We start from the raw sequence: 24,371 nt of genomic DNA on the forward strand, positions 1-24,371 counted from the left end.
TTGACCATGCATGTGACCTTCAGGTAGGAAACGGACAAAGCCTGGTGTGAATGGGCCCAGGAAGGAGGAACATTTTTCAGTAGAGAAAAGATGGTACTTCTTGCCAGTTTCTGATGCCTCTTCTTTCAGGGTATTTTTTTCCTTGAAGTCAGGCTCATTGGTGAGGACAGGAGGCAAGTTAATGATTATTTCAAATGTGTGGTGCACCCTGCAAGAGACAAAGCGGACCGGGTGATGGGGCCCCTGGAAGAGGTTTGGTAGCTGAACAGGGGCTTCTGTAACCGACGGGCCACTTGCCTTCTTGCTCAAAGTGGGAAGCTGCTTTTCTTGACAACATTAATTCCTGAGTCTGATCCACTCCAGTATCTCTTTTACACAGTGAGTTTCTTTGAAAGCTTGTTGCAAACACAGAGAGAATAAAGCTTGCTGGCTTCTATGCCCAGGCTCAACTTCCTCACACACCAAGTGGGTTCCTGAGGCTATAAAAATTGTTTTTGCCTGATTAAACTTAGATCCCTTTGAACTCTGTGGGGGTTCTTTTCCTCTTGCACTTTCTTGTAACTGTGCAAAAACTTTTTTTTTTTTTTTGGTCTGATTTGGAATCCAAAGAGCCTTCAAGTCAGCCCACCCCACCTCCTTCATCCTCTTCTGAAAGCATAAAAATTTGTAGTTGCTATAGCATCTGTTATATTCCATACCCTGAGGCAAAGAGGCAGAACTAAAGTTTCTTCACACACACACACACACACACACACACACGTGCGTGCACACACATGCACACAAGGACACAGGGTGGGTTGACTGGAAGGCAGAAACAGATCAGAACAAATGTCTAGTAACTGGTTGAAAAAGAATGATAGTTACCCATCTCATTACCACCAAAACAGTTTCTGTCTTTCAAGGGGGCCCATGGAGGGCAAATGCGTCTTCAGGGAGGCTGGGAACCTACCTTGGACCTGTAAGCCTTCACTTCTGGAGAAAAGGGAGGAGGCAAGTTGGAATTTATATTAAAGGTGCTAAAGCAGCATTTAATTAAGAGGCGCTTAAAAGCACATGTGTGTGACTTTGTTCTGTATTTTCCAAGTCTCCTGTAAATGTGTTGGCATATTTTCATAATTTAGTAAATAAAAAAGAGAAAAAAATAAAGCATCAGAGAACGAAGAAGCACATATGTAGATAATGGCTTACTGGTTTCAGGGAGGAGGTTTAAGTGGTCAAATGAATTGCGAAATAAACAGAGTCATGGTAGTGAGATTTGAAATTCGACAGTGAACGACAGGAGTTGGAGATGACCGTGGCGGGGGGGGAGGGCGGTGGGTGGCGGGGAGCCCAGCAGGACCCTGTGAATTCCTTCATTCATTCTTGCCTGCATCTGTTTGTGCCTTTGATCGACATTCTACAAGTTGTTTTGCTGACTTTCAGTGTGGAGACCTGCTTGCTTCTTGTTCTGACTTGCTTCCTTGAATGTACCTGTTGAGAATCATATCAAATACCATATCTGTGTTCATTTCTGTCTCTTAAGTTCAGCCACGCCTGATCTTCAGCACAGCTCTGTGCCTGCCCACTTGTATGGACACAGGAATTTTTAGGGGAGATCTCTACTTGATTTCCAGACTCCAAAATGAACTCATTTTATTTCTGGTCTCTCCTATTTCAGAATTGCTCCCCATCGATTGAGTTCCTCTCGGGGAAAACTTGGGTGTCAGCCTTAATTCCTCACATTTCCTTCTTTCTCCAGTCAGCTCGAAGCCCTTCTGCATTCACCCTTTCCCTCTGGCTCCTCCGGACTGCTGAGACGCAGCCTGCTTGTATTCTAAATCCCTTGGCGTCCTCCTTCATACTGTAACTGTAGACACCTTTAAACATGCAGAGTTGGGGCTTCCCTGATGGTCCAGTGGTTAGGTCTTTGCATGTCCAGTGCCTCAACTCAGGGGGTGCAGGTTCGATCCCTGGGGATAGAACTAAGTTGGGGAACTTAGTTCTAACTAACTTAGCTGGGGAACTAAGATCTTACATGCTGTGCCCCACAGGGTGGGTTAGAAGCAAAGTAGCTTCCGCTTCTCCCTCCATCCTCATCCCCTTCCCTCATACCTTGGCTTCCTTGGGCCATAGGGGTTGGCAAGTTACAAGCCACAGCCAGATCTGGTCCACCTCCAGTGATGTGAATGGCCTGTATTGGAACCTAGCTGCACTCACTCACTTGTATTTGTCTTTATTGATAAGAGTTGAGTTGCGTAGCTGTGACAGAGACCACCTGGCCTGCAAAGCCTAAGTACTCTCTGGCCCTTTATAGCAAGTATTTCCCCATCACTCCTGTAGAATTTGATCAAAACTTGTCACCTTCCCCTGCAGGGTCTCTGTGTGAACTGGCCCTGCCTCCCTCAGGTCTCTCCTGGGCTCAGCTCTCAGGACACGCCTTCCTTGGCTTTGGTGCCCACTGACCCCTGGCCCATGCCCACCTCGGAGCCTCTCACAAGACAGCTCCCTCTCCTGGAGTCCTCTTCTGCCAGCTCTCTGTGACTTCTTTGTCACTCAGGTCTCAGCTTGGTTTTTTTTTTAACATTTTATTTTGCTTTGGGCTAAGCTCCAATACTTGGGCCACCTGATGACAATAGCTAACTCATTGGAAAAGATCCTGATGCTGGGAGAGATTGAGGGCAGGAGGAGATGGAGGTGACGGAGAATGAGATGGTTGAGTGGCATCACTGATTCAATAGACGTGAACTTGGGCACAGTTTGGGAGATGGTGAAGGACTGGGGAGCCCCGCATGCTACTGTCCATGGGGTCGCAAAGAATAGATCATGGCTTAGTGACTGTACAACAACATAGCTGACTGACAATGTTGTGACTGTTTCAGGCAGACAGCAGAGGGACTCAGCCACACGTATAGGTGTATCCATTCTCCCCCAAGGCCCCCTCCATCCCGGCTGCCACATAGGATTGAGCCTGTGCCTTAAGTAGGTCCTTGGTCATCATCCATTTTAAATACAGCAGTGTGTACATGTCAGGTCTCAGCTTAGATGTCAGCTCAGCAGAGTGGTCTTCCCTGTGAACTTTGCATAATGTAGCTCCAAGCTGCACCCTAAAAAGTCATCCTTTTAAATTACGTCCTAGCACTTATTATTAATGTTTCTGATTCTGACCTCCACACTAGCATGTATGTCTAATGTATCCTTTGGTGTCTCCAGTTCCTAGAACAGGGCCAGGCGCTGAGGTGCTAAGTGTCTGCCAGATGGAAGCTGCTCTATGCCTGGTGATGAACGGTCCAGGGAGAAAAGTTGAACAGGATGGAGCAAGGGAGCAGGGTTGACCGCAAGGAACACTGTGAAATCAGGCAAAGAGTAGGGAGGAAGGAGTTCTGAAATGATTGGAGATACATCAGAAAATGAGGGTGTGAGCTTATCAAGAAAAAAAAAAAAAATCTGTGTCTCTATCCTGCCCTGGAAATAGGTTCATCTGTATCATTTTTCTAGATTCCACATATATGTGTTAATATATGATCTTTGTCCTTTTTCTCTTTTTGACTTACCGGGAGGTGGGATGAATTGGGTGATTAGGACTGACATGTAGATACTACCATGTGTAAAATAGACAGCTAGTGGGGAGCTGCTTTATAGCACATGGAGCTCAGCTCCATGCCCTTTGATGACCTAGAGGGGTCAGATGAGGGGAGGGGAAGGGAAGCTCAGGAGGGGGAGCACATATGCATACACATAACTGACTTACCTTGTTGTATAGCAGAAACTGATGCAACATTTTAAAGCGACTGTAGTGCAATAAAAAATCAAGACAAGTTTGGAAAGGTGACTGTGACACTGGATTCACAGCTCTCTCTGAGGAACTCAGAGCTCCAGCTCCAGGTTTGCCCACACTGGCTTGGTAACCTGCTGGAAATGAGAGGTGCCCTTAGACAAGCGTATGGTTCCTGTCAGGTTAGTAGCAGAAGTGAAAACAAGAACAGCATCGCCAGAATAAACCGAGTGGATGAAACAAAGGGAAAGAGAGCATTTATCCTTCCTGGTTTCCTCTGACTGTGCAGGGCTTGTGAACCGTTCTGTGGAGGTTGGTGATTTGAGGGTGCAGACTGTTGAGTTCTCTGGGGGACCCTGGGCCAGGCTGAAATCCACCTCTGCTGGAAATAAAAACCATAAATGTCAGCTTTTCTTTTGCATTTAAAACTTTTTTTTCAGTCTAACATCTTGAGTGTTTGACTTGGGGCCGCTGGTCCCAAAGGAAGCCTAAGAGTGAGGCGTGTAAGTTTTCTGGAACTGTAGATAACATCAGCTAATAGGCCATGCTAGGAATTGCAAAAGGTTTATTTATCTTTTTGGAGCAAGTGGAAATATAGTAATTAGCTGAGGTTTTGAAGTGATTTTGTGTGACTGTGCATGGAACACTCAGCTTTTGTCCATGAGGAGAATAATGATTTTCTATGTGACATTTTTGGTTTAGTTGAAACATATTAACAAATAAATGAAACTAATGGAATAAAATATTCTGGAAATGCTATTACTCATGGATGCTACTGTTATAGAGCAAATGGTGTAGGGTAGTTGATTTGAGTAGAGGTATCTAGAGATTCTTTCTTACTTAAAGGTTGTATATGATCTTTGTGTCTGTTGTTAAAGAACTATACTTCATGTGTTTAATTATCTGTAGTACTTATTTATGGAGTTATTAGTTTATGATCTTCCAGGGCAGAGCTTGGAATGTTGATATAAAAGAGTAAGTACTAAACATATTCCCTGGTGGCTCAGTGATATAGAATTCACCAGCTAATGCAGGAGCTGCAGGTTTCATCCCTGAGTCAGGAAAATCCATGGCGGAGGAAATGGTAACCCACTCCAGTATTCTTGCCTGGAAAATCCCACAGACAGAAGGGCCTGGTGGGCTATAGTCTAAGGGGTAGCAAAAAGTCACACATGACTGAGAGTGAGAAGATATTCACACAGTAAATATCTTAGGCCTTCAGTTCAGTTCAGTCCAGTCACTCAGTCGTGTCTTACTCTGTGACCCCATGGACTGCAGCAGGCCAGGCTTCCCTGTCCATCACGAACTCCCAGAGCTTGCTCAAACTCATGTCCATCAAGTCAGTGATACCATCCAACCATCTCATCCTCTGTCGGCCCCTTCTCCTCTTGCCTTCAATATTTCCCAGCATCAGTATCTTTTCCAATGAGTCAGTTCTTCACATCAGGTGGCCAAGATACAGGAGTTTCAGCTTCAGCATCGGTCCTTCCAATGAATAATCAGGACTGATTTCCTTGACGACTGACTGATTTGATTTCCTTGCAATCCAAGGGGCTTGAAGAGTCTTCTCCAACACCACAGTTAAAAAGCATCAATTCTTCAGCGCTCAGCGTTCTTCACAGTCCAACTCTCACATCCATATATGACCACTGGAAAAACCATAGCCTTGACTAGACTGACCTTTGTTGGCAAAGTAATGTCTACTTTTTAATATGCTGTCTAGGTTGGTCATAGCTTTTCTTCCAAGGAGCAAGCGTCTTTTAATTTCATGACTGCAGTCAACGTGTGCAGTGCTTTTGGAGCCTAAGAAAATAGAGTATCTCACTGCTTCCATTGTTTCCCCATCTATTTGCCATGAAGTGATAGGACCAGATGCCATGATCTTCAGTTTTTGAATGCTAAGTTTTAAGCCAGCTTTTTCACTCTCCTCTTTCACTTTCATCAAGAGGCTTTTTAGTTCCTTTTCACTTTCTGCCATAAGGGTGGTATCATCTGCATATCTGAGGTTATTGATATTTTTCCCTGCAGTCTTAATTCCAGCTTGTGCTTCGTCCAGCCTGGTAGTTCACATGATGTACTCTGCATGTAAGTTATAAGTTAAATAGCTTCTATGAATTCTTATAAGTTAAAGATGACAGAGTAGAAGGCTGTGCACCCATCCTCTCTTGTGAGAACTCCAAAATTGCAACTCACTGCCGAACAACCATTGGCAGGAGAAAGTTGGGTCCCACCAAAAAAAGATACCACTCGCTTATCCAAGAGCAAAGCAGAAGCCCTAGCAGGACAGTAGGAGGCACAAAATCACATTTAGAGTCAAATCCCATACCTGCTAGAGACGCTCGGAGGGCTCAAACAAAATCTTGTACACACTGGGACCCAGAGACTCCACAGAGACTGAGCCAGACCTGGGTTTGATTGTCTCCAGCAGAAGTCCTTGTCAGCAGTGGCCTGCCACAGGGGCAGGAGCTCTGGGTGCAGCTCATTACAGAACTTATATAGCACTGGGGAAACAGACTCTTGGAGGGCACAAACAAAACCTTGTACGCACCAGGTCCCAGGAGAAAGGAGCAGTGACCCCACAGGAGACTGGCCCAGACTTGCCTGTGAGTGTCCAGGAGTCTCTGGTGGAGGTGTGGGTTGGCAATGGACTACTGCAGGGTTGGGGGCACTGAGTGTGTCAGTGTGTGCATGGAACATTTTGAAGGAGGTCACCATTATCTTCTTAGACCTTGGCGGTCTGTATTCAGCTTGGCCAGGGTAGCCCAAATGCAGCCCTAGAATATATGTAAATGTATGCTGTGTTTTATAAAACCTTCTTTACAAAAGAATCAATGGGTCCAGGGTGGTGCATGAGTCATCATTTTGCTGATCCCTGTTCTGGAGCCTGTGCCTGCGTGAGTGCTAAGTGACTTCAGTTGTGTTCAACCCTCTGTGACCCCCTGGACCGTCATCCACCAGCCTCCTCTGTCCATGGGATTCTCTAGGCAAGAATACTAGCCATTCCCTTCTCCAGGAAATCTTTCTGACCCAGGGCTCAAACCTGGGTCTCCAGCATTGCAGACGAATTCTTTACATCTGAGCCACCAGGGAAGCCCATTCTAGAGCCTAGTTAACAACAAATTTTACTGTGTAAACAGTAACAGTAGCATGTTAAGATAAATATACAACATTATTTCCATATGAACTTATTCACATATAAAACAAGTAAAAGAATGGTACAATATAATTCATTAGTGCCTCTGAAACATTATCACCAGCCCAGCAGTATTATACAGATGATATCTCATGAGAAGAGGAACAGAGAATGGTTAGTGAGGGTTTTTAAGGAAGGATGCAGGTAGATTCTGGGGTTGTACTTGGTGTTAAAATGCTCAGCCTTATATTCAGTGTGGTTATCATTTTCAAATGCATATTCATTTGAAGCCTGTTGTGCTACTTACTAGAACACAAATATTAGTAAATTTGTACCCTACTCGTAAGTGGCTTCCAGGCTGTTTTATTTGCTAGGCAGCAAGAAATCATTTAGAAAAGATTGAGTCATGTTAGCAAAGTGGGGAAATGAGAGTGAGCTCAGCAAAGAGCTGATTGTGGTACAACTAGATGTGTGTGTGGGGGGGATATTGGGGAAAAACAGAAAAGAAGTGGAGGGCAGGTGTGTTTGAGAGGGGCTGACAGCCAGCAAAGGCAGTTCACTGTGGCCCATGGAAACTTACAGATGGATAATGCCAGTGCATGCAGAGGGCAGGCTTGCCCCTTGACACTGAACGACCTTCCAAAGGCTGTTGGTAGAAGTTCACAGGGACATCATCAACTAAGAATGTGTCCTCCAAACGTGTGTGGGAATTTCACATGAGGACTGGGCCACTCCTAACTCTGAATCTGACTTTCTCTCTTCTTTTCATCCCTTCTGAAAGATCCCTCTTTCAAAATGCAAAACAGTTGCATTTTGGCTTTCTTTATTTTATATTGATGTTAAGTATTGAATAGGACAATGAACACTCTAATGGAATGTCTGCTCATTTTTGTTAATCTATTATCTTGTTGGTTTCTTTGGAAAAATCCAAGATCGAAGTCTCTAAGCACAGAGGTTTTTGTAGTGCGTTGGGAAACAAAAAATAAAGACAAAACAAAACAAAAAACCAGGGCAGGGAGCTGTAAAATATATCAAGAAAATCACAGTGTAATGTACTGATTACACCTGTACCTGTTTTCAGCCATAGTGTGATCACAACTCAGATAAAAAATTTGGTGAGCTTGATCCTAAGAATGAATTGCCCCTCTGGAAACTCTGTAGACCGGCCACCCAAGATTTTTACCTATTAAAAGAAACTGGGATCTCTTTTTAGATGAGCTTGTTAAATAATCCTCTGATAAAGTGAGAGACTGATTTCTGTGTATTTCTGACTCACCTAAACCAACATGTCTGTATTCAAATAATACCTTTCTAGGAATATTTATATGAATTTTATTATTTTATTTATTGTGAATATCATCACAAGGAGGTAACCTCTCAGTTAGGGGTCCCCAAAATGACCCTTGGTTTAATGATTTCACTAGAAAGATTCACAGAATTCAACAAAGTTATTATAGTTAATGGGTATTAGCCAAAAAATTCATTTGGGTTTTTCTGTATCATCTTACAGAAAATCCTGAATGAACTGTTTGGCCAACTCAATATGATTTATTACAATAAAAAAGGATACACTTTAAAATTAGCAAAGGTAGAAGGTACTTAGAACACAGTCCAGGAGAAGCCAGGTGCAAGATTTTTTGTTCTCTCGCAGTAGAATCATCTGGACAGCACTCACTCTCTTTGCAAGATGTGTGACAAAATGCATGAAGCAGTGCCAACCAGAGAATCTCACTTGAGCTTTGGTGTCCTGGGGACTTTTTATGACTCAGTCAGTAGGCATGAAACACCCATGTGGCTGATCTTAGTGATTTAGCCTCCAGTGCCTATGGAGGTCAGACTGATACACCATGGCCAAAGGTCTCCACCATCAATCAAGGCTCTCAGGCATACTGAGTCACCCTGATCAGGAAGGTTATGCCAAGGTCTTAGAGACTATCTCCCAGGAACTGGTCAAGGGTCAGACTAGTCTTTGCAAAATGCAGGCTTCAAATGCCCCAGACCTGTGGAGTCAACCTGTTACTGAAAAAATTCTCAATGGATTAGTAGATTTCTGGCAAAGGGTGTTACTTTTTCAGTTGGTTTTGAACGGTTCTTCAAGTGTTTCTAAATTCGGCAGGGCTTTTACACCCTGAGCAGGTAGAACGTGATTTACGTGAAAGTGAGTATAGTTCTAAGTGGCAGCAAAGCTGGTGTCAGATATGTTGCCTGATCCTCAGGGTGTTGTCAAAAATTTGATAGAGCCGTCCTCATAGTAAAATTGTGAGATTAAAACCCAGCTCAGATGGTAAAGAATCTGCCTGCAATGTGGGACCCCTGGGTTGGATCCTTGGGTCAGGATGATCCCCTGCAGCCCACTCCAGTCGTCCTGCCTGGAGAATTCCATGGACCCAGGAGCCTGGCGGTCTATAGTCCTTGGGGTGGAGAGGAGTCAGACACGACTGAGCAGCTTAACACTTGACTACCTAGTGTGGTGATGGTGGGAACTGATATTCCTTGAGATCCTCTCATGCTTTAGGTACTCTGAGGGCTATGTCCTGGGAATAATTTACATATTCTTCCCAACCCAAACTATTGTTCTGTTACTTCCTTGTTTTATAGTTTGTTTGTGGGGAGTTGCGGGGGAAGCAAATAGTGGTGGCCTCACAGTATTACTGATAAAAACTTTGGCATCTGAGATTCAAACCCAAGTCAACCAAAGTCCAAGAACCATGTCATTGCTTTTGTTAATGATTAGGTGGCTAGAGCCAGCCTCTGATTCAGTTGCAGTGTTAGTGGCATTTGGTTCTGAGAAGATCCAAAACTTCCTTTTTAGTAGTGGAGGTAACAGAAAAATGACTCTACCCCACCACGGAGGCTGTTTTTCTAATACCTTGGATATGTATGGTCCAATAATTAGCCACGTTTGGCTACCAAGTAGTTGAAATGTGGTTAGTCTAAACTGAGACAAGCAGTAGGCAGTGTAAGATACACACTGACTTTCGGAGACTTAGCAGATACGTATGAAATGAAAATATCTCAAACGTTTTTATTTTGATAACATGTTGAGATGATACCGTGGCTATATGATTAAATAAACCATATTGTTGAAACTTAGTTTCATCTGCTTCCTGACATTTTTTACCGTCACTACTGAAATTTGACATGACGTGTGTAGGTTGCTAGCTATTTTCACTGGAGAGCTACCTTGGAGTGTTTATTATCACACTTCCCGTGGGACCAGCAAGAATTTCTCTCTTTCAGTATAACTATCTTGTGTAGACCTCTCACATTTTACACTGAATCATAAATGTCTTGAGGGCAGAGATCTCTCTCCTGTGGAACTTTGCACCTAAGCTGGTATATACCTACAGTATGTTCCTCAGTGTAGATGGTACTCAAGAAGTACTAGTTGACTACATAAATGCAGAATATTCTTTAGAAGATTATTCCATCCAAGAATATTCTTATTGTTGAGAAGAAAATGGCAGCCCACTCCACTGTTCTTGCCTGGGAAATCCCATGGACAGAAGAGCCTAGCAGGTTATAGTCCATGGGGTTGCAAAGAGTCGGACCTGACTTAGTGACTAAACAACAGCAATTCTTATTATTATATGTGTGTACTATGTCCCTTCAGTTGTGTCTGACTGTTTGCAACCCCATGGACTGTAGCCCAGCAGACTCTCTGTCCATGGAATTCTCTAGGCCAGAATACTAGAGTGGGTCGCCTTGCCCTTCTTCAGGGGATCTTCCCAACCCAGGGATCCAACCTATGTCTCTTAGGGCTCCTGCACTGGCAGGCAGGTCCTTTACCACTAATACCACCTGGGAAGCCCACCTTACTATTGTTATACCTATCATCATAATCCTTAACTGTAAAGTTCCTAGAAAAATCTGGGTCTGTCTTGGACATCAACCTAGTTCTAATGTACAGATAGAATCAATACTTGCTCAGAGAGCACCTTGGGACTTTTTCAAATGTCTTCAAGCGAGGAGACTTCCTGGTCCAACCCAGTCTTGTCTCCTGAGTTGTTAGAACTTGGCTTCTTCCCCTGAATCCTGCGGTCTGTGGAGACAGAGGCTTAGATTAGAACACGTGCTTTTTCCAAAGAGCAAGGAGCCTGAGAAGAAACTGAACATGAATTGTCAGCGAGTGATATTAACTTCAGGAAATGATTTGTTTTCTTAAAGCCAAAGTCTGTCAATGCCTGAATATGTGGCAGAACAAAGTGTAAAAGCATTTTAAAACCGAACACCCTAAGGGTCTAAGAAATTCCTGAGGCTGTTTCCTGCGGTCTCGGTAGTTTCCCAGTGGCAAGTGGCTTTATTTGTACCTGTCAGACTTCCGGTCATGACTACTGACACGCAAGCACATGGCTGACTCGCAGAGTGCCTGTTGACTAGAAATTGTTCATTGTTATACTTTTCATCATATTAAGATCATTTGTAATTCTAAAGTTGTAAATCTGAAGGAAATTACTTTTGAATGTCCTCTGGCGCAACATTAAGATTTTGCAATTAGATTTTATAGCCTACAGTCATATGTTGCAGGTCACAAGGCAAAATTAAGACCTTCTGCCCCCAGAAAGCTTCCTGTGGATGAGGCAGGGTTTTATAAGCCAAGCCAAGTTCAGGGCAGGACAGTCTCAGCACAAACCTCGCAGCCAGGAAGACAAAGGCCGCCACAGTCCAAGAATTTGAGGGTCTCGCTTAGTTTACATATGAATTTACATAATCTTATAGCAAAAAAAAAAAAATCTGCCTTGATGGATGGATGAATAGAAATTGCTTCTTGTGTGAGGTACCAACAGTAAAACCTGCCCCTGATTAGCTTGGTTCTTATTCTGAAGTCACCAGCAGTTATTGCTTCAGATGGTTCAGTGAAACAGGAGGTTTCCAGATCTTAAAAGTACTAAAAAGAGAAGGCAATGCCCCCTGCCAGGCGGATTATGAACCTAGCTTACTGACAGCTTTCCGGAAGCTTCTCTTTATACCTTGCCAGACGTGTCTCAGGGGACCTTGAACGACTCAAGAATTTGTGGGCCCAGAGAAGCCTGGCTCTCACCTAACGCTGACATTCGATTCTGAGACTGAATAAGTGTTTTGGCCAGAAAATCATGCAAATGAATGAAAAGTAGGCGAAACAGTGGATATCACAAATCCTACCCTTCATTCAAAAAGGAAGTACATTTTATTTGGTTATGGAATGGTAGTTAATCCCACTGAAATTTTGTTTCCTAAAATTTTTCTTAAAATAGATACCCCGGATAAATATCAAATGCATTTAATTAGTTCCCTGTTACCCTGCAATATCCTGATGCGAAGAGCTGACTCATTAGAAAAGACTGATGCTGGGAAAGATTGAAGGCAGGAGGAGAAGTGGGTAACAGAGGATGAGATGGTTGGATGGCATCACCAACTCGATGGACATGAGTTTGAGCAAGCTCTGGGAGATGGTGAAGGACAGGGAAGCCTGGTGTGCTGCAGTCCACGGGGGTCACAGAGTCGGACATGACTGAGCAAATGAACAAGAACAGCATAGCCTGCAATTATCTAACTCTGAGCAATGCTGTCTCTGTAAGTCATACCAGAAGTCCTTCTAAGAGTGAGGTACGCCCTCAGCAAACCCTGGCCGGCGTTTATCTAACAGCCACCCCCGGATGCTGGTGGTCTACTTCTGCCCTTCCTGGAGCAGTACATTCTTTCCTATAATTTAACTGATTTGTGGTTATTATTTAATGTCTATTTATGTTGTGAATATCTCTTGTACATGGATTCCAGGCTATAAAACATAGCCTAATTTGAGACTTGTGGTTTTCGAATTGTGTTTGAGTTAAGGACACCCAAATCAGAACAGTTAAAGAGAAGTGAACTATCATAGCTTTTTAGTTTCTTAGAAATCTACCAAGCAGGCTGTGCAAGGGGAAGGAGTGGCTTTTAGAAGAAACCAATTCCAGAGCACAGATATTTTGCATAACTTGCACTTTGTAGACTTTTTCTATCGTGAACCAGTGAGAAATGGATTATTACATCATTGCAAACATATGAAGAGACTTGATAGAAAACCAGACTCAAGGTGAGTGGATATGCAGCTGAAAGCAAAAGAATCTAGCAAAACACTATTAAGATTTTAAATGCTGTGTTTTATCAATTTACATTCCTACCAATGGTGCAAGTGGCTTCCCTTTTCTCCACACCCTTTCCAGCATTTATTGTCTGTAGATTTTTTTAAAATGATGGCCATTCTGACTGATCTGAGGTGATACCTCATTGCAGTTGAATTTGCATTTCTGTAATAATTAGTGATGTTGAGCATCTTTTCACGTTTGTTGGCCATCTGTATGTCTTCTTTGGAGAAATGTCTGTTTAGGTCTTCTGCCCACTTTTTGATTGTTTTTTTGATCTTGAGTTACATGAGATAATTGGCATATATACACTATTGATACTACGCATAAAATAGGTGACTAATGAGAGCCTAATGTACAGCACAGGAAACTACTCCATGCTCTGTGGTGACCTAAATGGGAAGGAAATCCGAAAAGAGGGGACATATGTATATTATAGCTAATATGTTGAGTAAAAATAATTGAGGTCTATACATTTGGAGAAACAAAATCAATGAACATGCACAGCTGATTCATTTTGCTGTGCAGGGAAAAAACGCAACACTGTAAAGCAACTATACTCCATTAAAATTAATTTTTAAAAGTTTAATAAATTGCATTGAATGCATACTCAGTTGTGTCCAACTCTTTGCATCCCTATGGACTGTAGCTCTCCAGGCCCCTCTGTCCACAGGATTTTCTAGGCAAGAATACTGGGGTGGGTTGCCAGTTCGTCCTCTAGGGGATCTCCAGACCCAGTGGTCTAACCCATATCTACTGTGACTGTTGGGTTGGCAGGCGGATTCTTTACCACTGAGTCACCTGGGAAACCCCAATAAATAAATACAAATAAAATTTTAAAAAATTGCTGTCTTTTATGTGTTAGGTTTAAAAATAAAAGTGGAAATAAAAGATACTTTATCTTTCTTAAAAAAATTGGATCATTTTTCTTTTACTGATATAAAATATTTTAATTTACCTAATAGGATTTTATTGAATATTTTGGTTTTATGTTTTTAGAAAATTTTGCATCAATGGAACACTTTGGTTGTTTCCTATAGGAAGATCTTGAAACCATTATTTTCTTCTTTACTGTGGTATTCAGTGTGTAATATACATGTGTGTATGTGCATATATTCTTATATCTCTTCATGTATACTTAGGCAAATACACGTGTACACACATATGTGTATATATGAATGAACTTATGGATGCCTATATCTAGATATAAATATGTACAGCTACAGATATATATCTGTATCTAGATATATATGTAAATATATACTGATTATGGGCTATATATATATGCATTATATATCTGTGTATGTATATATGCATGGTAGACATATGGAAATACACACACACATGAATCTGCCAATATGTGTTTGACTATAGAAATATATACCTAAATCTGCTGCTGTTGCTGCTAAGTCGCTTCAGTCGTGTCCAACTTTGTGCGACCCCATAGACGGCAGCCCACCAGGCTCCTCCATCCCTGGGATTCTCCAGGCAAGAACACTGGAGTGGGTTGCCGTTTCCTTCTCCAATGCGTGAAAGTGAAAAGTGAAAATGACGTCGCTCAGTCGTGTCCGACTGTTAGCGACCCCGTGGACTGCAGCCTACCAGGCTCCTCCATCTATGGGATTTCTCAGGCAAGAATACTGGAGTGGGTTGCCATTGCCTTCACCTACCTAAATCTAGACATCGATATTTTGGTCCCTTAAAATGTGACAATTTGGAAAGCTTTATGTGCTCATATAAGTCCATGGTTTTCCAGTGCATGGTTTTCCACTGGATGTCCTTCTGAGACACAGGACTTGGTGTTTCCACTTTACCACTCATTGGCTGTTACTCTGGAATCATGTTACTTCTTTGCCCTGAGTTTTATCAACTATAAAATAAGTGCTGTATGAATTGTAGGACAGTCAATATCATGTCCTACTATAATTACTTTGATTCTGGGTTGTAGTTATTTTTAAAATAATTGAGGTCTATACATTTGGAGAAACAAAATTAACTGGACATTTTCCAGCCTTTCTACAAAGCTAAAGTAAAGCATAGCATGTTTGCCCATGTAAGTTAGCTGCTGTAACGATCATCTGCCTTGGGAAAACCACAATGAAGGAGATACATGTTGCACTGTTGGGATCTTCTTCCCCTGGACGCCTGGTTACTGTGGGGGTGCTGGCTTCTTTCTGCTTTCTTCTGGGACCTTCCATCAAGTTCTGCCCTGCCTGCCAAGCAGCCTGCACTGAATCCTTCACATCACCCATCAGAAGACCACCACCAGTTCCCTCCTTTCCAACTCTTCTCCCTTTTGGTGGGTGGCGACCATGTTTCTACTAAATTAATCCACTCAGATAGATTACTAGGTGCTAAGGATTAATGTACTTTATATACATTCTTTGGAAAATTGATTTTTAATTTGGACCTTATGGAAATATTACCTTAGTCTGTCTTAGGTTTAAACTCCAATTAAACTCCTTCCCAACTGTGTTGCATTTGGCAAGATGTTTTATTTGTCAAAATCTCAGAGATTTTTATTTAAAAAATTATTTCTACCACAATGGTTATAGCCTTATAGGATTATGAACACTAAATGTAATAAAAAGCTTTCAACATGTAAAGGCATCTAGGATAGTTCAAACACGGAAAATATAGTTTTTTAAAAAGTATAAATAAGAGACATCAGTTATTCTGATTCACAAACATTTATGCTTGTGGATTTGCATGTTTCCTCCAGATGACATTTTTATTATTATAATTTTTTTCTTGATCTGCTGCTGAGCAACCACATGAGACTTGGGGGCTGAAATCTATGATAATCACTTGAAGAATTTCAGACAGGAATCAGGACTCAGGTCTCAAAAGCCTGAGTGTATCTTATTCACGGGGGTGAACCAGGGCTTGGAGCTGCCATCAAACCACTCCCTGAAGTGACTGTTCTGCATTGCCTTCTTCTGAATGATTGTTTGGTGAAACAGGCCTGGAAAGGCAGATGAGAAAGGGTTGGAGAAAAATGGAGACAGAGGAGTGAACAGCCCAGGCCTGCCATGCTATTCTTCTTAGGGCTTTTTAAAATTCCACTCCTCTGTTTTCCAATCATATTTTGAGCTCAGATTGCATTTGATAGAATGGTTCATGTAATGCACTGAAGCTGAAAATGAAGTCCATGGCGGGGCGACGCAGGCCAACTTCAGAGAGTAATAGGTGTCTTTGAGGTAGGATGGCTCTTTCACAGCCTGGGAGAAGGTCAGACAGGGAGAGCCTCCACATGCTAAGCTCAGAGTCCTCCCTGCCCTTTCCCCCCGCTGGCCCTGCCCAGGGGTGTGCCCTCTGGGGGAGGTGAGGACCCTGCTCCTGCACATTTGGGACAGTGTCCTATACCCCCAGATCAGAGTCGAGTGGCTTAATCTACTGAGAAATCAAAACCATGGCTTCCGCCCTGCCTTTTCATTCCAGAATGTTCTTCATCCTGTAAAGCAGCAAATAGTTAGTGACATTTTCTCTCCCCCTGCCTTATTTATATCACAACCCTTGAATCATAAAACCTCGAGGTGGCACTAGTAGTAAATGATCTGCCTACCAACACAGCAGACAGAAGGGACAGGGGTTCGACTCCTGGGTGGGAAGATCTCCTGGAGAAGGAAATGGCAACCATCTCCAGTATTCTTGCGTGGCAAAATCCATGGACAGAGCAGCCTGGTGGGCTAGAGTCCATGGGGCTGCAAAGAGTAGGACATGACTGAGCACACAGCACAGGGAAAATGGTGAATGCTTTTTTCCTATAGATCTTAACATACAGATCATCATTATTAGTAATAACAACAGTAAATACAATTAGGGTGAAGTAAAGTGAAAGTCGCTCAGTTGTGTCCAGCTCATTGCTACCCCATGAACTATATAGTCCATGGACTTCTTCAGGCCAGAATACTGGTGTGGGTATCCTTTCCCTTCTCCAGGGGATCTTCTCAACCCAGGGATTGAACCCAGGTCTCCTGCCTTGCAGGCAGATTCTTTACCAGCTGAGTCACAAAGGAAGCCCAAGAATGCTGGAGTGGGTAGCCTATCCTTTCTCCAGGGGATCTTCCTGCCGCAGGTATGGAACCAGGGTCTCCTACATTGCAGGTGGATTCTTTACCAACTGTGCTATCAGGGAAGCCCAACAAGTGTATTATTTACTAAACTCAGTGGGTGGCAGTTTTTGCTTAATAGTATAAAGCAATGGGAGATCTTCCCAACCCAGGCATGGAACCTGGGTATCCTACATTGTAGGCGGATTCTTTACCTTCTGGGCCACCAGGAAGCCCAAAGCAATGGTGATAAACTCATTTTCAAAGTGTAGAAGTCTTTGATTTTTCTTTCTTCCTGTTATTTTCCAAATGTGTCGCATAGGAAGCTACATTTCAGGTGCACTGTAGTTTGAGTTGAGTGTGGGGCTAAAAACCATAGCTGCAATACTAGAAGCTGAATATCACTCCTATTGATCTCAGCAAGACTCGGTTTGCTCACCTGTAATAGGGTGGGTGGAGAAATACAAGACTTAATACATGCGAAGTGCATAGAATAGCACCTGGCAGGTGGCGTATACTATGTAAATGTTAGCCCCTTTTGTTATCGACTTTACCAGTCATCATATTATTAGCATTATTATTATTTCCATGTGCAGTACTAGATATAGTTTAAAACCAACATATAACTTATTAGAATTGAAAACAGTAGGCCTTGATTTGCTGTTTTCATTTCAAGATATGTATGTTGCTACCTGTGCCTTTCAACAATCTTTAGCCACCATCCCCCAGACCCATCCAGTTTAGCCTGTGACTCAGTTTCCAATATGGGTTTCAAGTTTCCCAAAGAAGTTTTACCATCCTGCTTTCCTAGTTGCTTAATTGACTAAGGTTTGAAAGAATGAAGACTGAAACTCAGGCTACCCAGAGCCACTCTCCTCCTCGGAGCTTGCCCACAAATCAGCTTGATCTGCAGACAGTCTGCTCTGAAGCCTTCAGCCCATGGAGGAGCCAGGAGTCTGATATTTGGACTGACTGTCAGGTTTTGGACAAATACTGTTCTTCAACAGCAGAGTCTCCTGTGATTCTTACTTATCAGGCTCTAAAAGGCTTTCTTAACATACAGTCATCACTAACTTGGACAACTTTAGAGTTTTTGCTTTTTTTTTTTTTTTAAAAAGTAACTTTTACTCTTTTTTCTTTTCCTTCTTTTTGGTGGGGATGGGGGTGGTGATGAGAATGCCAACAAAGGTCCGTCTGGTCAAGGATGTGGTTTTTCCTGTGGTCACGTCCGGATGTGAGAGCTGGACCATAAGGAAGGCTGAGCGCTGAAGGATCGATGCTTTTGAACTGTGGTGTTGGAGAAGACTCTTGAGAGTCCCTTGGACTGCAAGGAGATCCAACCAGTCCATCCTAAAGGAAATCAGTCCTGGGTGTTCACTGGAAGGAATGATGCTGAAGCTGAAACTCCAATACTTTTAGCCACCTGATGTGAAGAACCGACTCATTTGAAAACACCCTGATGCTGGAATAGATTGAGGGCAGGAGGAGAAGGGAATGACAGGGGATGAGATGGTTAGATGGCATCACCAACTCAATGGACATGAGTTTGAGTAAGCTCTGGGAGTTGGTGATCGACAGGGAGGCCTGGCGTGTTGCAGTCCATGGGGTCGCAAAGAGTTGGACACGACTGAGTGACTGAACTGAGTGACTCAGGAATGAGGAAAGACAAACTTGAACAGAGTTAAAGTAGGGAATTTATGTCTGCCAGTTGTTTAGACCAAATTTAGTAATACTGGTACATGTTCATGAAAGGAATCATTTTTTGAAGCTGGCTGCTTTAAAAAATTGAATCAGTACACTTCTGCTAGACTGTTTTTTGAGCTATATGTGGGTGCCCTTATAGTATTAAGAGAAGGCAAATATGAATCATCACAGCTAATTCTGTGGCAGAAAGTCACTGCCAGAGGCCATATTTCAACAATCATGTTTGTGTAATGAATAAATTAGCTAAGATGATTAATATCAAATATTTAAAAAATATATAAAATATTCAATATGTGTTTATAGATTTAATGGCACTACTTGACTTTCAAACAGTGGTCATATTGGCTGTGATATTTAAGTTCCATTTCATCCTATGGGTCTCCCAGCAAGATCAGAAGAAAGGGATGGTGTAGGGGAGGGAAGCTCATCATTTGGGGAAAGTGAGATGCGTTAAGAAAGTCAGTGTCCCTGCGGATGATGTCTCTCCCAGACCCCACGTGCTGTGTGCCACCCTCGCTATCTCACTCTCCCTGGCCTTTCTTTTGTATCCAGTGAGCTTGTTCACCACCACCTGCCCTGGTGATCTCTCCTCCCCTACCTGACTTGACTTTGTTCTCTCATAGCTCTTCTTATGCATCCATAACTATTCATTTTCTGTGTCCTTAGAAAGCAGCTTTGAGAATTTTTCGTGTTACTGTGAAAATCCATTACTGTGGTGGTGAACGCTGCTAGTAGATTTTCTGATGTCATATCTCCAGAATAAACCCTATACCATATGAATTTGTGTGTGTTTGTGTCCGTATCTCTGTGTGTCAGATGCTAATCCAAGTATTTCCTTAGGAATGTGTTCAGCCCAGTTCTTAAGTGAGAGTTGCCCACCCTTTTCATTTTTTCATAATGTCCTGTTCAACCTCAGTATCAAATTTATCAAGATCATTATAGCCTCCAAACTGCAGAGAGAAGAGAAGCTTTATCTCTTTGTTTATTCTCTGAAATAATTTATATGAAATTGGTCTTATAGGTTCCTTAAGCAGTTGGCAATACTTGCTTCTAAAACCAAGCCTGCAGCTCTTTTTAACATACTGCACTTTGGAGTTTATTGTTTGGGTGTTTGAAACTGTAATCACAAAAGAGTGTAAAGGAAATGTGTTTTAAAATATTTTTTTAAATGCAAGGAGTATGCATATTCATATAGGGAGAGACGAAGGAACCTGGCAACATTGGAGATAAGAGAGGATAAAAGAGATAAACTAGGGAAAGGACTGAAGAGGAAGCGATGGTGTTGAAATAAAGTTGGAGGGACTGGTCTTTGAAAAGGCGGATGGAACACCATGATTCTGATTTCATAGCGGAATTTGACAGGGTGGGTATTGATGCAGGCATTTTTTCATCTGGAGAGATGGACTGGGGCAGGAACTTCCCATCTAGGCCCTCATGGCCACCAGTAGAGTAGGCGGCCATGCGTTATGCAAATTCGAGATATTCCGACCTTCTGGAAGAACATACAGGGAAATCAGAAAAGAAGGGAACGTATGTATTGCCCGACTTTGATCCAGTGTTAACCATAAATATATATAGTTTTAATGGGTGAGTTCATTAGACATTTAAGTAAGGAGAATTGAATAATATTGAAAGAATGCTATGATGTGAACTCATTTTCCCCTCTTAATATGGTCCTTTTTATTTACTTGAGGTTGCTTTAGGAAGTAATGTAAGCACTTTCCTGTTGTTCAGCATAGGTACCAAAGCCTGGAATATGTCTCTTCATCGGGTTCCTTTGGCGACTGTCTTCCGATTCTTCTCAGTGAGAAGAAAGGTGAATACATGATAGACCAGCTGACTGGTTTTCTTCCCCCATCTCTTCATAGCTTTCTCTCCATTTATGTTGCTCATGTTTCCACTCCTGGGACAGAAGGGTCAGCTCTTGGCCTTCTGCTCTGCCCTCACACCACCTAGTCGCCCTCAGTGCCTTGGATGTGGCATGTATGCCCGGCTTTGGCAGCTGTGAGTTTGGGAGGATGAAGCCTTAGACCTTAGCCTTAGACTGTAGTCCTGCTGGGACTCCCTGGTCCTGGGTTTTCTATCTGTAGGTTGAGCCTCTGGAACTAAAACAACTGATTGGACACTTCTAGGTCTTAGAGATGCTTAGCAATGACTGGCTCTGAAGTCAGTGTCACTGGAAATTTTTCATGAATGACATTTTACATGGTTGTCCCTGAAGCCATTCAGTTCAGTTCAGTTCATTTCAGTCACTCAGTCATGTCTGACTTTTTGCGACCCCATGAATCGCAGCACGCCAGGCCTCCCTGTCCATCACCAACTCCTGGAGTTCACTCAGACTCACGTCCATCGAGTCCATGATGCCATCCAGCCATCTCATCCTCTGTCGTCCCCTTCTCCTCCTGCCCCCAATCCCTCCCAGCATCAGAGTCTTTTCCAATGAGTCAACTCTTTGCATGAGGTGGCCAAAGTACTGGAGTTTCAGCGTCAGCATCATTCCCTCCAAAGAAATCCCAGGGCTGATCTCCTTCAGAATGGACTGGTTGGATCTCCTTGCAGTCCAAGGGACTCTGAAGCCATTAGCTTTCTCTAAAACCAGTCTTATCCCAACATCTATGTCTCACTCATCATATTCTCCTCTTCAGTGAATCTCAGAACTATTTTTCTTTTCAATAACTCATTCCCCTTGGCCTCTTCAATTAGTTATCCAGCCAACCAGACTCTCACATCACATCCTCGTTGCATTTTCACAGCCATTGCCTAAATTGTATCAGTTTTAGTTTGTAAAGCTGATGTTCTTGCCTCCATTCGGTCCTCTTTTCTGCCTGTCAATGCCCCTTTTGTATTCCTAAGATATTTGCTTTGTGTGTGAAGTGCTTGCTTGCAACCTTCTCAGAGCCTTGCTATCACAGGTGAGGTCCATTCTAGACTTTTTAACCTGGAAGTGAATTTTTTACAGTTATATTTCAATGTACCTTTCCCATCATTTCTTCAGTTGCCATTTCATTTCCCTTTCTCTCTTCTCTTTTTTCTCTTTCTTTTCAGTTTTAATTCTCTTGAATTCACTTGCTTATTCTTACTTTTTTGTTCCACACATTCAGTATCACTCATCACATTCAAGTTACTGTACCTTAGTGCTGCAGGCATCACAGTGAGCGATGTGGTCCCAAGAGCCTTAGGAATCATCTCCTGCAGATAGAGAAACTGAACAGGGGTCCATAGAAGTGAAGATGAGCAATACCAATTATGGCCACTGCTAAGTCACTTCAGTCGTGTCCGACTCTGTGCGACCCCACAGATGGCAGCCCACCAGGCTCTGCTGCCCCTGGGATTCTCCAGGCAAGAGCACTGGAGTGGGTTGCCATTTCCTTCTCCAGTGCATGAAAGTGAAAAGTGAAAGTGAAGTCGCTCAGTCGTGTCTGACTCTTCGCGACCCCATGGACTGCAGCCCACCAGGCTCCATGGGATTTTCCAGGCAAGAGTACTGGAGTGGGTTGCCATTGCCTTCTCCATTATGGCCACAGGGGGCATCAGATCTCCCACGTGGCTCACTTGCTTCCTCTAGAACACAGCTGTTCTGTCAGTTTCTGGTCAGATCTTTCCTTTTCTGGTTCCTAAGGCCCCGAACATCTCTCCTTTCTATGTATGAATATTTCCTGTAAACCTGCAAATAACTGTAAAGATCTTTTATCTGTGGAATTCTCCAGGCTAGAATACTGGAGCAGGTTACCATTTCCTCCTCCAGGAGATCTTCCCAACCCAGGGATCGAACCTGGGTCTCCCGCATTACAGACAGGCTCTTTACCATCTGAGCCATCAGGGAAGCCCTGTATCTATAGATACTGTGTTTAAAGAAGATATTAGTGCTGGTTCCCTAACTAAATTAAAAACTCCTAAAATAGACTGTTTATGACAGCTTTTTCATAGCTCTAGGACCTTGTACTTATTTTGCTGCAAATAGGTATTTTTTAAAAATAGACTTGCCTATAAAATGAAAAACTTTATATAAAATACTAAAAAGAATCAAGATACAGTATACATTAAAATTTCAAAAACTAAATACAGATCTCTGTATAACTCAGCCTTGGTTTGCTTTAAGTAGACTAGAACTTTTCAGTTCATTTCATTCCCCCCCTGCCACTCCCTGCCAATAACTGATATTAGAGAATTCTACATTTGTTTCACAAAACAATTGCTTGAAAATAATCTTCCTCCTTCATGTCAACAAAGGCCTTTCTACAGGACATGTCTTAGGACAGGGGCATATTAGATCTGTTTTTAGCATCTGTTTTTGTGGAATGAGATTATTTCTGTGTGGCACAGTTGTTTCCTCAAACCAATAGCTGTGTGGATTTGCCCGTTTTCATGCCCCTGTTTCATCAGAGTGATGCCACTCAGAATATTAAACCCAAGGAAAAAGACAGTCAGATCAAGTGGTTAATTGTCAAGGATAATGATCAGGTTCCGCACAACTGGCAGGCAACTCCCTGAAGACTTTTTTGGTGAAAGAAACCAGCTAATGAAAGTTGCAAAAACGGCTCATAAAGCCGAGTTCTCACCTTTTCCAGTACTGTCATGTTATAATAACTGGACCCTAGGCTGAAGGTTGCCTCATAGGAGTTAACAGAGCTTGTTAAAAAAAAAAAAAAAACAAAAACCAGTCTGAAAAGAGTGGCTGTTTTCTGATTTTCCATAGAAAAAATGTAAATGAGGTCAGGAGTTACTGTGAATTTCTCATCCAGAAAGGACTGAATATGTTTAACTAGTCTAATCACGGGGCTTACATTGAAACTCACAGGCCAGGGAAATGGAATGTCCACGTTGGAAGAAGGCAAATGGTGCTCCTGTGTTTGTCCTTTTTCCAGATGGGGACTGTTGTGATTTCTCTACTTCTGTGGCCCCTACCCACCAGGCTGCACAGGAAATGGTCTTGTTTGCATTCGGTATTCCTCTGATGAGCCCTGTGAATGTTGTGTTATTGTCTGCCCAGCCCAGATCCTATAGGAACACGCACATCTGGCTTGTAAATCACAGCCCAGCCTTGGCGTCTTGCTCCCTTTTTACTGGGTGGCTGTCCTCTGTGTTTTACACGTTCTCAGTGTGGCTTTTGTGACATCCTGACAGAAACCTCCAGTGACCCCCAAGCCATCCGTCGGGGGACCTCCAAATCCTCTCTGAAATGTAATGTTTGCTACCTCGTGTGCATTCTCTGTGGGTCCCCTGAGGGGGTAAAAAAATATTCATTTTTATCTTCTTATTTATTTATTTTTCCTGTTTAGAAATTGGCCCCTGGTTGCGGGAGTTCAGAGCGAAGAATGCTGTGGATTTCTCGCAGTTAACATTTGATCCAGGACAGAAAGAACTTGTTGTAGGAGCAAGGTGAGAGATCTGACGTTTTGCCCTTGCAGATATTTTCGACTTCATTTTACATCTCTGCAGTTACACGCAAGCATCCCTGCCGGAGTTGACGAGTGCTAAGTAATAGTTCATCTCAGAATGAAGTTCCATGTAAGAATGTCATGAACAGGCTACTTCTTTTTTTCTGAACATGCTACTTCTAATAGGAGGACTGCTACTCTTTATACCCAAGTGCTGGGAGCTGTTCTAACATGAATTAATTCAGTATTTTT

At 42.7% G+C, this 24,371-nt stretch overlaps 1 protein-coding gene across 4 annotated transcripts in view; it reads left to right on the forward strand.

The window, feature by feature from the left end:
* SEMA5A (semaphorin 5A) overlaps positions 1 to 24,371 on the forward strand; it is a 557,148-nt gene that overhangs the window by 221,169 nt on the left and 311,608 nt on the right. For all 4 annotated transcript variants that reach the window (XM_060400273.1, XM_060400274.1, XM_027980170.2 and 1 more), the window contains one exon: positions 24,021 to 24,120. In XM_060400273.1, the coding sequence (XP_060256256.1) occupies positions 24,021 to 24,120 (100 nt within the window). The remainder of the gene's footprint in view (positions 1 to 24,020; positions 24,121 to 24,371) is intronic.

The sequence above is a fragment of the Ovis aries genome, chromosome 16, assembly GCF_016772045.2.
Source record: "Ovis aries strain OAR_USU_Benz2616 breed Rambouillet chromosome 16, ARS-UI_Ramb_v3.0, whole genome shotgun sequence".
NCBI lineage: Eukaryota > Metazoa > Chordata > Mammalia > Artiodactyla > Bovidae > Ovis > Ovis aries.